The sequence below is a fragment of the Notothenia rossii genome (assembly GCF_949606895.1).
Source record: "Notothenia rossii genome assembly, chromosome: 5".
Lineage (NCBI taxonomy): Eukaryota > Metazoa > Chordata > Actinopteri > Perciformes > Nototheniidae > Notothenia > Notothenia rossii.
In genome coordinates, this window is record NC_136903.1 from 11,573,572 (window position 1) to 11,589,374 (window position 15,803).

At 39.7% G+C, this 15,803-nt stretch overlaps 1 protein-coding gene across 6 annotated transcripts in view; it reads left to right on the forward strand.

The window, feature by feature from the left end:
- Nucleotides 1–15,803, forward strand: part of plxnb2b (plexin b2b) — a 116,663-nt gene that overhangs the window by 87,292 nt on the left and 13,568 nt on the right. For all 6 annotated transcript variants that reach the window (XM_079683528.1, XM_079683527.1, XM_079683525.1 and 3 more), the window contains 10 exons: nt 1,819–1,927; nt 2,550–2,686; nt 3,136–3,318; nt 4,664–4,757; nt 7,402–7,599; nt 8,807–8,986; nt 10,205–10,341; nt 11,347–11,447; nt 11,772–12,001; nt 13,355–13,536. In XM_079683528.1, coding sequence (XP_079539654.1) covers nt 1,819–1,927; nt 2,550–2,686; nt 3,136–3,318; nt 4,664–4,757; nt 7,402–7,599; nt 8,807–8,986; nt 10,205–10,341; nt 11,347–11,447; nt 11,772–12,001; nt 13,355–13,536 — 1,551 coding nt within the window. The remainder of the gene's footprint in view (nt 1–1,818; nt 1,928–2,549; nt 2,687–3,135; nt 3,319–4,663; nt 4,758–7,401; nt 7,600–8,806; nt 8,987–10,204; nt 10,342–11,346; nt 11,448–11,771; nt 12,002–13,354; nt 13,537–15,803) is intronic.

The window sequence follows — 15,803 nt, forward strand, 5'->3', positions numbered from 1 at the left end:
GCACACACACTGTGTCTATTGATCGCTGTTTCTCAAACTGTGTCTGGGCAGGGTTTCAGAAAAAGTATTTTGGTTGACTTCTGAATACCTTATCATCCTAGGCGAGCTTTGCTTTTCCCCAAAGTAACCATGGTGCATGTTTTAATTAGCTCATTATGCTACATTATTAATCTGAGTACCAGGGGTGAAAGAGGTTTTCTGATCCCTTTTTGTGAGTAAAACCACTCTAATAGTTAATTACAAGTAACATTTCTACATCCAGAATCCCATTTTTTACAGATGTATTATCTGCAAAATATACAAAAAATGTAAAAAGTGTAATACTAGTTGTGCAGGAAAACGGCCCCTGTCACTGATATATTACTATGTACACCATTATAAGATTGCATCAGTGTGTAAATATTATGTTACTGCTGTAGTCGGTCAGGGTGGAGAGGATTTAAACTATATACACAGTTTGGGGTTTTGAAATGATTCATGTGGTCGGAAAGAATAAAGAAACAAAGCTCTGCTACACACTTATGTTTGCTTTTAATGTAAAACTAACTGAGAGGTTTAAATGAAAAATGTGTCCTGAGTGGAACTTTCTAAAAACACGCAGACACTTGAAACATAATAAGAAACTAGTTCTAAAAAGTTCAGAGTACTTCATATTGTACAAACCACTGTACTCAAGTTAATGTTCTTCCACTGCTGGGTCTCTGCTCAAATGTGATCTTTAGAACTGCCTGCAGCCACAAATGGACACTGCAGCCTGGATCATTTGAGTTATAAATTCACCAAACACTGATTCATGCTATCACACATTTAGCTTTCCGGTGGTCCCTCCATGCTGCTGACAGTTTCTTCCCACCAAGAAAAAACCACTGGAATAAATCTAACCTACCAAATGCACTTCAGTCACAGCGGTGTTCACTTCATTCAAGTAGTCCATGAAAAGTAAAAAAAATCCACATTGTAGCCCCACAGCCACTAAGCAGAGCTGTTGACACCTGGCAGGATCCACTTTTATGACAAATTCTTGCCCCACCATCTGCATGATGAGGCATAAAGCAGGATTTATGGGACCAGATGGAATGTTTTTCTCCCTTAAATCATCCACTTCTGGAGCTCACAGCCCTGCTGAGTCTTCGTCGAGTTGTTAGCTGTCCTCTACGGTCTGCAGCATGTTGTTTCTCACTTGCTCTCAGATTTGACAGCTTTTCAACTGTGATATTTCATTTCTATCCTGTCTTCTCCTGGCTCCCATGTTAGCCCAAATAAGGATTGCCATTTTATGCTGACCTCTTTCATCAGCAACACATTCTCCTCAAGGACATGTTGTGTTTTGTATATGCCATGTTTCCATGTAAACTCCACACAATGCACTCTGCTAAAATTCACAAAGGACTCAATTTCTAAGACGCTTGTAGCAGCCAATCTGGCATTTAAAATCATACTGCGTTTTATATGTGCTAAATAGTCAGATGAACTAGATTTTATTTAATTACCTTAGACGCAATATTCAATGTCTGCCAATATCTGTAATATTCATATCTAGTTCATTTGAATGAAAACATTTTGATGCAGATTGCATGAGGCAATTTTTTCAATGGAGCAGCTCCAAGATGAAAATAAGACTGTGAAGTCTGGAATAAACAAAAACTTAAAATGTAATGAACAATATGTATAATCTCCCCTTGAGTCTCCAGGACATTTTCTTTCCTATTTTCAATATTTTATAGAAAAAAAGATAGAAAACCGGATATTTAAATGATTGTTAGTTTCAGCTCCATTCTTGTATATTTTTCTCATTCTTCTCTTGATTGTCATGTGCAGCGTGGTGTGTGAGATCGGCCCTGTTGATCCCACGAAAACCTGGGGCCAGGTCGAGGTGGAAGTGAAGGGGGGAAAGACAGGAACCTCCTCCATGTACTTCACCTACAGGGTAAATACTTTCCCTTCCACACACACACACACACACACACACTCAGAAAATAAACTCAACCAAAAGCTTTCATCTGATTTGGTTATTCGTTAGTCTCTGGTATTTTTCCATTTCCTCACTGCAGAGAGACCCCTAACCGAACAAATCAAGGTTATGCCACTCATGTGGAATGGTCAAATACAAGACCCTAATGTATCTGTGAATGTAGAGCCTACATGCTGTCACATTACAGATTGTGTATGCGTTCCTCTTTAACCAGATGCTGTGCAGTACGCCCCCTTCCTCTCAAATAGCTACGCGGTAGCCTGTTATAGTATTAAACTGGCTTTTCATATCTCCGGCTCCGCTAAAGCTTCCCCACTGGGGAGTGCTCCGCCTAACTGTTTGCTCAGCAAATTGAGGCAGATGTGGTGCTTGTCTGTGTGTGTGTGTGTGTGTGTGTGTGTGTGTGTGTGTGTGTGTGTGTGTGTGTGAATGTTTCTAATAGAGAATATCAGAACAAGCAGGCTGAGAGGAGATGTGTGTACATGACACAGCATTGTGTGAGTGCTCATGTGGGGTTGGAGCTTCTGTATTCATGCTGTATCTTGTGCCCCCTTCACCCCCTCTCCCCCCTCACCAGGACCCGATTCCCCAAGGGGTGACACCCACCAGAGGTCTGAAAGCTGGGGGCACCCTCATTACAATATCTGGTCACTCTCTGGAAACAGGCAGTAAGGATGATGTCCAGGTTACCATCGGAGGGGTGGACTGCACTGTGTAAGCACTTTCTTCCCTCAATAATTGTCATTCCCTGCCAAAGCCCAATTCTCTTTCAATTCAGTCTTATCATATGATGGGTGCTACTTGTTATTCAGACATTGTGTTATATGCAAATACTACAGTATGAACACTTTGAAGCCAATAAATTGATTATTTTTATATTCCTGAAGCAAAAAATGGAATTGAGCTTAACTCTAGTGTTCTACTGTAAGCAGGATTCTTTTTTTCTTACCGATTGCCTGGCTGTTGTGACCACCATTGTTCTGTCAAACCCAGTCCGTGGTGACATTTTAGGCAGAGGTAACGGGAGAATAACGAGCTAGAGGAGCAGCAAAGCCAAGATTTAACAAGCTGTCAGGTTGCTGCCATGCTGGCTTCGACTGCACAGTGACCTCGTGTGACCCCCACTCCACAAGCCAGTTAGTGTTATGTCCTTGTCTTTGCAGGGAGCACTTTGGAGAAGAAATCACCTGCAGGACAGGAGAATATCGAACAGATAAGGTGCCCTCCTTATTACTCTCCATCACAGTGAAGTATGGAAAGAGTACCCCAACATACATCCATAACGCCTTCCAATTCTTGGAAAATCCCCAATTGATGGACCATCAACCCAAATCAAGCTTTGTCTGGTGAGTATAAGTGGCAGCATGTTTTCTTTCATTTCACCTGAAAACTTATAATGTTGAATGAAAAATGATTTTGAGGCTTTTCTTGTTTTTGTCCACGTCTTGTCACATTTTACTCTACTTTTCTAGAGATTTGAGAACTTTGCCATTCTTTTTATTGGTACCTTCAGAAGGACTTAAACACAAATGTTTAAAATGTGAGATCTAAGGTTTAGCTGCGATGGATCCTTTCATTTAAATTGAACTGAAAGATTTTGTACGATGTATGGCCATATTATTTAATGATTCAATCTCATTTACTTTGATTGTTTCTTGAGTTTTATGTTATGCCACTTCAAAGTTCTTATTTGACAGTTTTTAAATAAACTTCTTTAATGTGATTAGTTCAATTGTCAGGAAAATTGGTCCAGAAATTGATGTCCACCCAAGGATGAATTGTTTTTAATTTGGTGATTCTCTGACTTAATTATAAATTACCCACAAAACGAATGCCACTCTAACTTCTGATTGTAACTAGGATACACATAGTACCTGTTCAATATCAGCATGTTAGCGATGTTATTGTGACCATTAGCATACTGACGCTGAACAAGGTTCCTTGTTTGGAAAGCTGTTGGAGGCTCACTCTCCCTCTCCTTATTAAAGTCATTCATTTCTGCATTTTCTAAATCTAATGAACTGACATAGTGAAGAAAATTCAAATTTCAGTAAAACTCAAATACAGAATAATGCAGAAGATTAATTTTCCTTTCAAATAGCTTGCATTGTACATTTGTTTTATAAGAAGAGAGGGCACAATGAAAAGAAAAAGCAGCTTTGTTGACAAGGGCTTATAGGGACATACTGTTAAAGAAAATTGCACACTTAGAAACCTGCGTTGTTCTTTGCACTCCAGGCTTCTATCTGTCTGAAACCTTGGTAAAGGTTATCAATACCAACACCTTTTTACTTGTTTTAAACTATGATTTGTCCTCCGAGAGTTGCTGAGTAGGCCTCTTGTTTGTGTTTGTGCGCAGAACATTTTTTCATACTTACTTATTGTTTGCTGTGGGCGATGTTAGTCTTTGATGTTGTACCAAACTGCCTTATGATCGCAGAAAATGGATGCATTAGGCACTTACCTTGTTTTTCTGTGCAATAGAAAGCTCTAAGGCGCATGTGATTAGGCACGCGGACTAGAACAACAGACAACAGATACACTGCTCGCAGGCTAAACTAATTTGTTTCCATCTCTGGTCAAAATTACCCCAGGTGCGATTTAAGAAGTGTGCCTGTCTTCCCGTAACGCTCCATATGAACTTGCTTTTGTGTGGCTGGGTTATCTGTAATCATCTGTGTGTGTTTTTAGCGGAGGGAGGAACATTGTGGTGACCGGCTCGGGCTTTGACCTCGTTCAGACTGCTGTTCTGAGGGTCCAAGGAGACAACTCGCAAGCTTTTGAGGTATGTCTTTCATTTGTTTTCTTATATCCTTTTATTTATACCCATCTTCCCATCAGCCTTTTGATCATCCTCTTTGTAATTTTTTCTCGCTTCACTCAAGGTCACATGTCATGCTTTTCCGGTTATTACCCGTCCCCTTGTGTGTTATGAAGGTTTTTCTGCATATAAACGGTGTGCAGAGTCAAAACCCTTAAAGTACACCCTGTAGTGAGTAAAACTCTTAACACAGAAAATACCTCCCCAAAACGCCTCGTTGGTGAAACGTCATCATCCATTTGATTCTTCCGGGTACGTGCTTACGAAAGCATGTACCCGGAACTAAATGGGCCAATCCGTGGAGCCGTTACGTTACGTCCGCGGAGCCGTTACGTTAAGTCCCCGCTGATTGGTCCAAATTGACCAATCCACACACACACTCAGTGCAGGCAGCTCTGCTGATTTCTGCTCCCTGCTGCAGGCTGATAAAAGACAGTTGGGATCGCGGCAAAATTCTCTCTGCAGACCCATTCTCACAGCGTTTATCAACCTTTTTCTTACTCAATATCAAGACACACTTATTGTTTTTATTTCGGCTGTGACTTTGTGTGTGTTCAGGTTGAGTTTGGCTGTGTTTGGCTATGTATCGCTAAACAAGGAAATCACACCTCCACGGAGCTCAGCGCGATTCACAACTTACCGACCAATCAGAGCACACTGGGCTCACAGGGGGGGGGGGGGGAGAGCTGCAGCGAGCCGTTTAGTGGAGAAAGTGAATACTGCTGAGTACACATACTTTACAAAGATGCTGTATGCAAAACCAATGTGAGTTTGGAAAATTGCACAGTATTTTTCTATTTTAGTAGACCTCAACAATGGAATTATGATCAGTGGAAATGGCCCTGACATGGGACCTTTAACTCTCTTTCCTACGCTTCTGTTTGATTCAATTTTTTTTAGAGTTTCTACATTTCCATCTGTTTGTCCCTCACTCCAGCGGCACCGTCCATTGATCTCCTCACAAATCATGAGCCCACACCACAGTTGTGATTCATTCAAACACTCTCAAGCATGCTCACACACACACACCAAAGAAATCACTCATCTCCACTTCCCATGCCCTCCCTGATCAGTGGGAGTCCATAAGCCAGTCTTACTTCATCTCACTTCTTAGGTCATAAATCCTTAAAACCTGTAAGATTGCAGATAGCAGCAGCAGCAGCACTGTTTTACCCTCACTGAGATATAACTATGGTCCTCATCCAACTTAATCATGTAGGATTGATTCCAACAGGGAACTTGAAGGAGTTGCCACATTGTGCTGCTTCCTGCCCTTCAGTGGACTGGGCAGTGTGGGGCATTAGCAATTTGTTCTTTTAATTTATAAAGCCACATTTAAAGCCAGCATTAAGGTTGCAGGAGATTATGTGAACTCCTGGCCTTGTCCCTGGTCCCCTGCCATCCTGCGGGACAGGAGATTTAAAGGGACTCCTGGCTGCTGGATGTATGGGTGTTATCTGAAAGGCCTTGGCTGGTCAACTTCATAAGCTTCTCTTGGTTTAAGTCTATCCACTGAACTAGACCCACATATTTTTGGCTGTGGTGAAAACATGTTGATGACATTGTGGGTCAGGTTAGAGGCTTAAAGTGGTGAGTTTTTTTTTCTTCTCCTAAGACCCTCCAACTCTTGTTTATAATTGTAAACCCCAGCTGCTTCTAAGGTCAAAAGAAGCCTGGTTTTAATATAAATAAGTAGTAGATGTAGATGTACATAGTTAAGTATTTTGCCTCCTGGCTTTTCCTCGAGCACAATGTTCAGATTTGGTTGTTGTTGAAATAATAAATTCAAAGTCTTCTTGTGTGAATGTGTTAATATTTTTGATTTACAGTATAGTGTTACCTTCTTCTCTGTGTGCTAAACTAACCAGCTGCTGGCTCTAACTTCATTTTTAACGGTCAAATATGAGAATGGTGTAAATCTTCTCCATTCCCCAAAATTGTAAACCATTCCTTTTAACAAAGAGCAATGAACTATATTGTTCCGAATGAGACTAAAATCTGCACTTGGCTCACAGCTTGAAGGAAGACAAATTCACTTTTGAGCTGTATATGAAAAGTCTCACACTTTATAGTAGGCATGAGTGACTTTTTTCAAGGCATTATCTGATGAAGCCTACGCCTTTTGCCTCGTCATTTTGACATACTGGGATTGTGTGTAGGGCTGCAGGGTTTAGCTGTCACGCAGTATTGTCAGCCCTGCATCGAAACAATCAGAGACTGACAGAAATATCTCCATCCGTCCAGTTAATCAAAACCAAATAAACAAAGCCTTGGGAGGAATGACTCAGAGTTGTGATTAATCAGAGGCTGCTTTTCCACGACGGCAGAATGGGTTTTTAATAGAATGACTGAAAAGAGACACATCATTGTACCGTCCTTACCAGGATTTTTTCCGCCGTGTTCCCACCCCCGTAACACTCACAAAAAACATGAATTCAATGCTTCTTAATTAATGAAAAATCCCTCAACATCCTGTTTGCTTTCCTTTTTCGCCGTGTTGAAAACTGGAGTACCCTTCTTCATGCCGTCTTGTGTTGCTTATTATGTTTTAACAAATAATCCTATATTGTCCAGTTCTGATATTTGACTCTCCCTACGTTACATTTAGTTCGCCCACGAGAAGAACGACACGGTCATCCAGTTTCGGTCTCCAACAGTAAACAGCTCCCTGAACCAGCCCTTTAAAACCATCATCAAGCTGGACAACATGGAGAAGGAGCTGAAGCCCTTCGACTACTACCCGGACCCCGGCTTCAACGAACTGAACAAGAGGGTCATCACTGAGGCCAGCATGATCATCGTCACTGTGAGTGCAGGGTGCTCACTTCCCCTTTTAATGTTGCAGTGACAGCGCAGTGTTTCTGAGAATCAGCGTCCTGTGTTATGAAATAATGACAAATGGTGTTATTTTCTGACTTAAGGGAAAAAAGTCAAAGATGCTGAATTGCAGTGGCTTGAACACAATTACAATCTTTAGCTGCTTCTGCTATGGATGGACTCCTTTGCATACAAGAATTATGCAAACGGCAACACATTTAATATTTCAGTTCAGAGGTGGGATCGTTTTGAAAGTCAAATGAACTGAGGCATAGTATCCTAGTAGCATTAATGTATTCTGAACTTTAAGAACAGATAACACCATTTTTTAATCTTGTAAGATACTTAATGTAAACATCAATTTATATTATAGTTTATTTCGGAGTGGGCATAGTCTCTGGAAGGATCTTTCTCACTGCAATAGTGTTGCAACTGGGCAATTAGTCACAAGATATACGTTTCATTAGGCATTTTATCCATAAAACAAACAAAAAATGCAGATAAATGTTCATTTATTTTACCAACTCCAAGGCAATTTCTTTAAATTGCTGTTTTTCTCTGGTTAAGAACTTTGCTGTTACCATTACAGTTGAGCGTTTTTGCTTCAAAAAGGACCTCAACAATTCAAAGTTAATGATAAAGGTCCAACAACAGCAGTGAATTTCTCTTTCTACTTCTTCTTCATGTCAGTTTCAAAGTGCCATAGTTATCCCTTTGAGGTTTCCTTGTACAGGTGCCCTTAAGGTAAATGAGTCAAAAAGACATCTGCAAAAAATAATAAAAAATCCCTTTCAACTACTCTAACGCTTGCTTCCTTAAGCAAATTCACCTTCCTTGTACAGCAGGCTGCATTAGAATAATTGAAAGCATGTCTGTAGATACAGATGCATGCTGCAGAATCTCAAAGTGTTTATTGCAATGCCAGAACTGTAGGATTGACTGGAGCTGTGCCTACAGTGTCTTAACCAATAAATCATTTAGAAATGTGCTTACAAAGAAAATAATCTTAATCTTTCTAATTACTTTTGGCACTCGTAGTGGAACAGCAATGAGCTGTTATAAACTTCCCTTTCAATACTAATGAAAATGCTTTTAATACTCATCATACTTGATAGTGTCAAATGTGGTAATTAATTTCTCCCCCATAAAGTTAAGTCACGACACTTTTAGCATACCAGTCTGTCTTTTTCCTTCAGGGTTGGGGATTCTCCAAAGCTATGACGGCCAAAGAGGCTCAAGCTTTTGTGGGAGACGTTCCCTGCCTGGTGAACACGCTTCAGGATGACAAACTGTTCCTGGACCCGCCCTCCACCACGCCCAGCGCCCGCTCCAGACGGCACCGCAGAGACACCCGGCCCGAGCTGCTCGACTTAATGGTCAGTTCAGATCAAGTTAGACGGAGAAATCCTTCCATCTATTGAGATCCTTTACTTTAGGCCAATTACCGATGAAAAACACTCCATTAAAAGTATGTAACTATAATCAGGAAAATGCAAACATGTAAATGAACCAGAACAATTACCTAATGAGTCTTATATATTACTATATATTATGCACTATCATTAGAATATTACTACTAATGTTAAAAGTGTATATAGGACTGCAACTAATGATTAATGTAAGTGTATTAGTCTTGGTTTATTATTCTCCCTAAATTGATTACTTGAGCCCGAAATGATATCAAATTTGGTATGTTCAACCAATAGTCCAAATCTTACAATTATTAAACGTATATTCCAATTATTATGAGTAAAAGCAGCATATTTGCACATTTTAAGGAGCTGGAAACATCACAAAATGACTCAAATGATTATGAAAGTAGTTACCATTTAACTAATCTTTCCATCTCCTTTGGTTTATACTGCTGGATAGCTTAATCTAAATCCAAAGATCCCCATTTTGAAAAGTAACTACGAAGTAAAACTGTAAAATGTAGAATAAAATCATACTTTCTTCCCTTGAAAATGTAGTTAAATAGAAGTATAATGTAGAAAGAAAAAAAGTACTAAAATAAAATGAATTTGTGCTTGAGTAAATGCACTTTCACAGACAGGTGAAACCCTGCAGGCATCATGAATTTTTACTGTACTTTTCTAGGCGTGTCCTCTGTACATCTGGGGGTCCCATTTTTTCCACTGGTTGAACAGTTTTCATGTAGCTACAAGCCCTTTTTATAATTACATGTAATTATAGCCGAGCCACAATTGGGATGAATACTGTAACCTCTCCTCTGGGTAATATCTCTAAGAGAGCTATTGTCTCATTCCCGTGTCTGCGCGCTGTAGAAAGAAGCAACGCCTCTGACTATCAATAAAATACCCATGTAGAAAAAGGTTGATTATTACGTGTCAAACTCAACGCACTTATGCATTGGCTCAGTTAATATGGGCCCGCGACCACATAGCCCGAGCACTTAGAAAATACTGAAAGGTCCTGCAGAACCGTGGGCAATTATGTAGATTTTCCTTCGTCCAACTTTTCGCTCCATCTCCGGAGAATCTTTTGCCATCCACACCTACCTGAATACATCTCTGGCTAAAATACTGTGCAGATAATAAGATTCCTTCTCTCTTTCTTTCTGTCTTTATCCACAGATCAAGTTTGGGAAAGGGGAGTGGGTGGTAGGCTCGGTGGAGTATGAGAAGAAGAATGATTTGAAACTGTACATCATCATCCCCGCTGTCATTGTGCCCATGCTGCTCATCATCGCTATCTCTGTCTACTGCTACAGGTAATAAGACTTTTTAAGGTTAACGTCACTCACTGTTACTCAAATGAGGTCATCTAACTAATTCATATCTCATTAGTCGAGGAGATTTGGAGAAACGTTTATTATCTGAGCTTCTCGTCCATATACGGTTAAAAAAAACATAATACTTGGTTAAGGCCTTTTAAAACATTTTATTGACTTTCTTATTTTAGATACCCACATTCTTTGCATGAGAGGTTATTTTTATTCATTTGATGATTATTTGAGACCCAACACACAAGTAATGTTTCATTTTACGTGGTGGGTTTATGAAACATTTTATTAGTTTGAAAACAATGTTAAGAAGCAAATAGCTTAAAATAATAAAAGTTATCAAATATGAATCTGATAAATCTTTATTTTAAACGTCTCTGTTACATTTTCGTGGTTAGAAAGGTCCCTGAATCTCAAGTACCACTAAACGAATATTCAGAATAAAGAATATATCAATGAAACACATTCCCACATGACACGTCATTAAAAACAAGATACTTGAGATACAGAAACATTTTGTCTTTCCTATTATTTTATTAATATTTTGAGCCCTCAGATTTATTTTTGGAACTTCTGTATTTTCTTAAATCGTACATATTGTTAGGTCGTTTTTGTAAAGTCGATTCTCCTCGTTTTTACTGTGTTTAATTTCAACAGTTCTGTAAATGTACCTAGAGGTCCTTCCAAAAAAGGAAATTTGTTTGCACGAGCATAATTTTGTCACAGGCTGTCATGCATCAATTAAACATGCTGACTTCCTGCTGAATTTTCATAAAACATCACGAACAACAAATCCACTGTGTCGGAGTAATTCAAGTGCTAATGGGATATTTTTGGGAAACTCAAGAGGGAACACTGTGGCCAATTGTGCCGGCTCAAACTAGGGTCTTTGAACAACAAGTAGACCTCCAAAATTACAAAACAAAGTTAAAATCCTTCTCTTTCACAAACTTTGTTTTGATGGCACACGTGTTGCTTGTTAAATGTGTTCAGGAGAAAGAGTCAACAGGCAGAGAGGGAGTACGAGAAGGTGAAACATCAGCTGGAGAATTTGGAGGAGAGCGTACGGGACCGATGCAAGAAAGAATTCACAGGTACCAACCAAGTGCAGCTGTGCATAAGCTTGGCAATTTCACTAATGTCCCTCAAAGGATCGATGTTTCGAAGAAGCTATAAAGTAATGAAGTGTTTCATAGCTCTGATTACATTTCTTTGATGTATTGTCCTGCTGTGAATTAAATAAATTCTCCTGCTTAACATCGTGTTATCATCATTACGAGAACACAGTAATAGAAAAGAGTTTTTCATCGTTGCAATAATTTCCCCCCAAGAAAGTTCCCTTGTCTGCTTCTCGCAAATGAGGAAGCTGTTTATTAGAAAAAGGAATGAGAAAGTGTCGTCTTGTTTTTAACCTGCAGACTTGATGATTGAGATGGAGGACCACACCAACGATCAGAGTGAGGGACGAATCCCCTTCCTGGACTACAAAACCTACACCGACCGCGTCTTCTTCCTGCCTTCGAAGGACGGAGCCAACGATGTGATGATCACAGGAAAGCTCAACATCCCCGAGGATCGACGGGCCGTCGTGACTCAGGCGCTCAACCAGTTCTCCAACCTCCTGAACTCAAAAACGTTCCTGCTTAATGTAATTATAATGCACATGCATGCAACTATGAATGGTTGGCTGTGGTCTCACATTGATAATATCTGCATACACATGGTTTACAGAAAAGATGTCCAACATAACAAGTTCCTCAAGCAAATAATGCCTGACTCTCAGCCAGGCTTAGAGAAGGGCTCTAGGGATGTTGTTCAGTTCAATAGTCCAGACTGAAATATTTCACCAACTATTGACTGTATACATATGGAAGAGGATTAGGGCCACGTGATTCTTTTTTTGGGAGGATTTGAAAAAAAAACTCTGAGAAAAAAAATCAGGATTCTGAGATTAAATTCAGAATTCAGATTTTTTTTTTCAAATCCTGCCAAAACATTAATGTGGCCCTAATCCTCTTCAGTAGATACACACTTGTTTCTCAGTCGATGTATCCTAATAACTTTTGTGATCCACTAACTTTATCTGTAGCGCCATAATCAGCTCAAACAGTTTGTTCAGTACTTTTTGTTATGATCTTCTACCAGCTAAACTTTATGTTTTGTGTTAATTAGTCCCTGCTAGCATGCTAACACGCCTTGCTAACTGGAGTCCTAATGCACATTACCTGCTGATGTAACCATTGTAATTGTAACTTTGGCATTAAGATGAGAGCATGGAGGGCCAGTAGCAAATGCCTCATAGCTAGCAGTTAGCAGCTAGCATGGCCATCTTGTTAATCTTTTATCTCTTTAAATGGTACAAACATTAAGACGTTATAGCATGCAATATACAACAACTAATGGTAAAAACTGACAAGATTACATTTTTTGTATTCAAACCAACTCCTATAAGCTCATCAAATGTGTAAAGTAGCATAAAGATGTGAACCACGTCCCTGAGCATCTGCAGTGACATCTCTCTAATTTAGAGCTGCCCTTGTTCATCATGATGAAAGCGTATGCAACAATATGGCTCTTTTATGTGTTTTAATAGCGGTGCGATCCGTCTAAAATGCAGGCTTTCTCCCTTTTGAGTCAAGGACTTTGTGATCTTTTAGTTAGCAGAGTACAGTGTTGAGAGCGAGAAAACAGAAGAAATGGCAAAAAAAAAAGAGATGTGTGAAGATTACTAATGGTCCAATAGTGCTGGCGCAGAAACAGCCTCTGAGGTGTTGGCTGAATGTGTGGGTGATTCGTCTCCCACTAATTGGTATCTTGCGTTGGCTAAGAGGCAGAAAGGAATTTACCTCGATAGCTATTGTTTTCACAAGTATTAGTCTTTTGGTAATTCAAAAGCATATTGTGTTTGATTTACTTACTGTATGTGTGTGGGCTTCAACAAGATCATTAATTGAGCCCATCTCCTGCCTGTTTCTTTTTGTGTGTGTTGGTGTGTTTGTAGTTTATCCGTACATTGGAGCACAGTAATGACTTCAACGCCAGGGCGAAGGTGTACTTTGCCTCTCTGCTGACGGTGGCCCTGCATGGGAAACTGGAATACTACACCGACATTATGAGGACGCTGCTGCTGGAGCTCATGGATGAATACGTCCACGGCAAGAACCCTAAACTCATGCTGCGCAGGTGAGAGTTGACACACTCATGCAGTAACATACAATAACAAAGTTCCATTGCCAAGTTTCATATCTAAGTTGTCTAAATGCTAAAATATCATGGCAACAACATCACTTGATTGCTACTTAACCATGCTTGCAGATTGCTGTGTCTGGCATCATTCTTGGTTTGAAAATCAAATCTATCATATTGTAGTTTGTTTGAGTTTATTTTAATTTGGTTTGGTTATATGTGACGGTGTCGACTTAAAATGACATTATGAGACGGATACAATGCTCTCTAGTGAGTGGTTAGGGCAAATCCAATTCCCCTCCCCCACGGAAATCAATAAGACTGGAGGGATGCCAGCATAGAAATGGAAATTAGGTGCAACAAGTTCACAATTCTGTCTCACAATACGAAGCAACCCCACAGCATAACTCCTACTGACAGTTGTGAACATGTAACTTTTTAAAGGTTTCACTTATTTACTTCTACAGGATGGATTCACACTAAGTTTGACATTTATGCTCCCAATAGACCATAATGCATAATGTCTTTAGTGATATCTCTTTTATTTCCTAGTGCCACTGTGATGTGGACATTTTTGGTTCAGAGTAAAATATCCTGTCAGCTGATAGATTTCAGAAAAATATTTCCTGGCATTCATGTCACTCTCAGGGTTAATTCTAATAAGATGGACTTTTATTAATCCCTCATGGGGAAATTGTTTCTCTGCATTTGACCCATCCTAGTGTTAGGAGCAGTGTGCTGCCATTTTGAACGGCGCCCGGGGAGCAGTGTGGGGAACGGGAACTAGTCAGCATGTTATCTAGGTCATTGGGATAGTGCTAGCATGCTGATGTTAGCTGTCCCCACATCATCACAGAGCAATTTTGTCTAGCAACCTTTGCCCCTGAGATCACAAGATGTCCTTTTTTCTCAGCTCTATAATCAGAATCACTCCATATCTAAACCCTGGCAGCATTATAATTAACCATAGGAGGACTGGGATTCACTTCAAGAGGCAGTGGACTGTTTCATTATGTTGCCATGTTTCCGGGTGATTTTTGCACTGACTACTGTAGTCCATCAAGAGCCAGACTGTTGCTTGATCTGTCCCAGTCCTCCTCCTTCTGTTTCTCCTTCTGGTTTTCTTCACTCCGAGTCCAAGCACAGAGTGCTGTGTGATCATTCTGTTGCTGTTCCCCTTAATCATCTTCTTCTTCATCTTCTTATCCTATAGCTCTGACCATGGCAAGGAATTACTTTTGATCCATGCTGTTTTTGATTGCCTTGAATACATAAGCAACATTATATTGCAATATATATATATATATATATATATATATATATATATATATATATATATATATATATGTGTGTATATTGTGATTTCTGCAAGTATAGTTCTAAAGCAGGAACCTTTTTCAAAAGACATTTCCAAAAAATAAAATGAGGTTTATACCAAATATTGGGCCTGGTTTATTGAATAAATAAGGTCCAGCTCTTAATCCTGATCAAGAGAAACTCTCATCACCTGAATTGTAAATCACCTGCAGCCATCATCTTCCCCAAATTAGATTTGAATAATTGCCCTTTTCACTGAGAAAAGAGATAAATTGGTTATTACAATAACGCTGTAATTGGTTTGACATTCTAACTTATTTTAGTATAACAAATTAATTGGTATTTTTAGAATCTTGCCACATAGTGAAACTTTTTTTTCTTCTCTATTGCATAATATGAATTGCTCTGTGTTCTCTCCCTCGGCATCATCTCATAATTCCTGTGTAAACATTCAGCTGACTCATTTCATTGAATTAAATAGCCTTCAAAAAACAATCCCCAATTTTTGCATTGTATGTTTTTCACTCCCTCCTACACCTTAGCGATAATGTCAAGGTCAAATCTTCCTCTGATGGCAGCCAGCACTCCCTCAGCAGGACCCACTTGTCTGACAGTACAGTCGCTCATCACTGCTGGGGGGGGTTGTGATTTGAACTGTCTGCTGTGCCGAGGCACGCTGTGACTGGCTGTTGTGCAAGCACACATCTTAATTATCCCCCAATGGAGAGGCTCATTATGCTGATTAGGCCATTGTGCCAACACAAGCCTCCTTATATACAAGACATCTAATTAGGCATGCTAGCAGTTAACGACGGCGCCACCAGTGGATGTATGACATTACAGTGGGCGATCGCCGATCTGTCAAGTGACCACTGACAGGATTTTTGAATAAAAACTATCCTCATGCAAAGTTGTGCAGAATTTTCCTCGTTTGACATTGTCCTAGA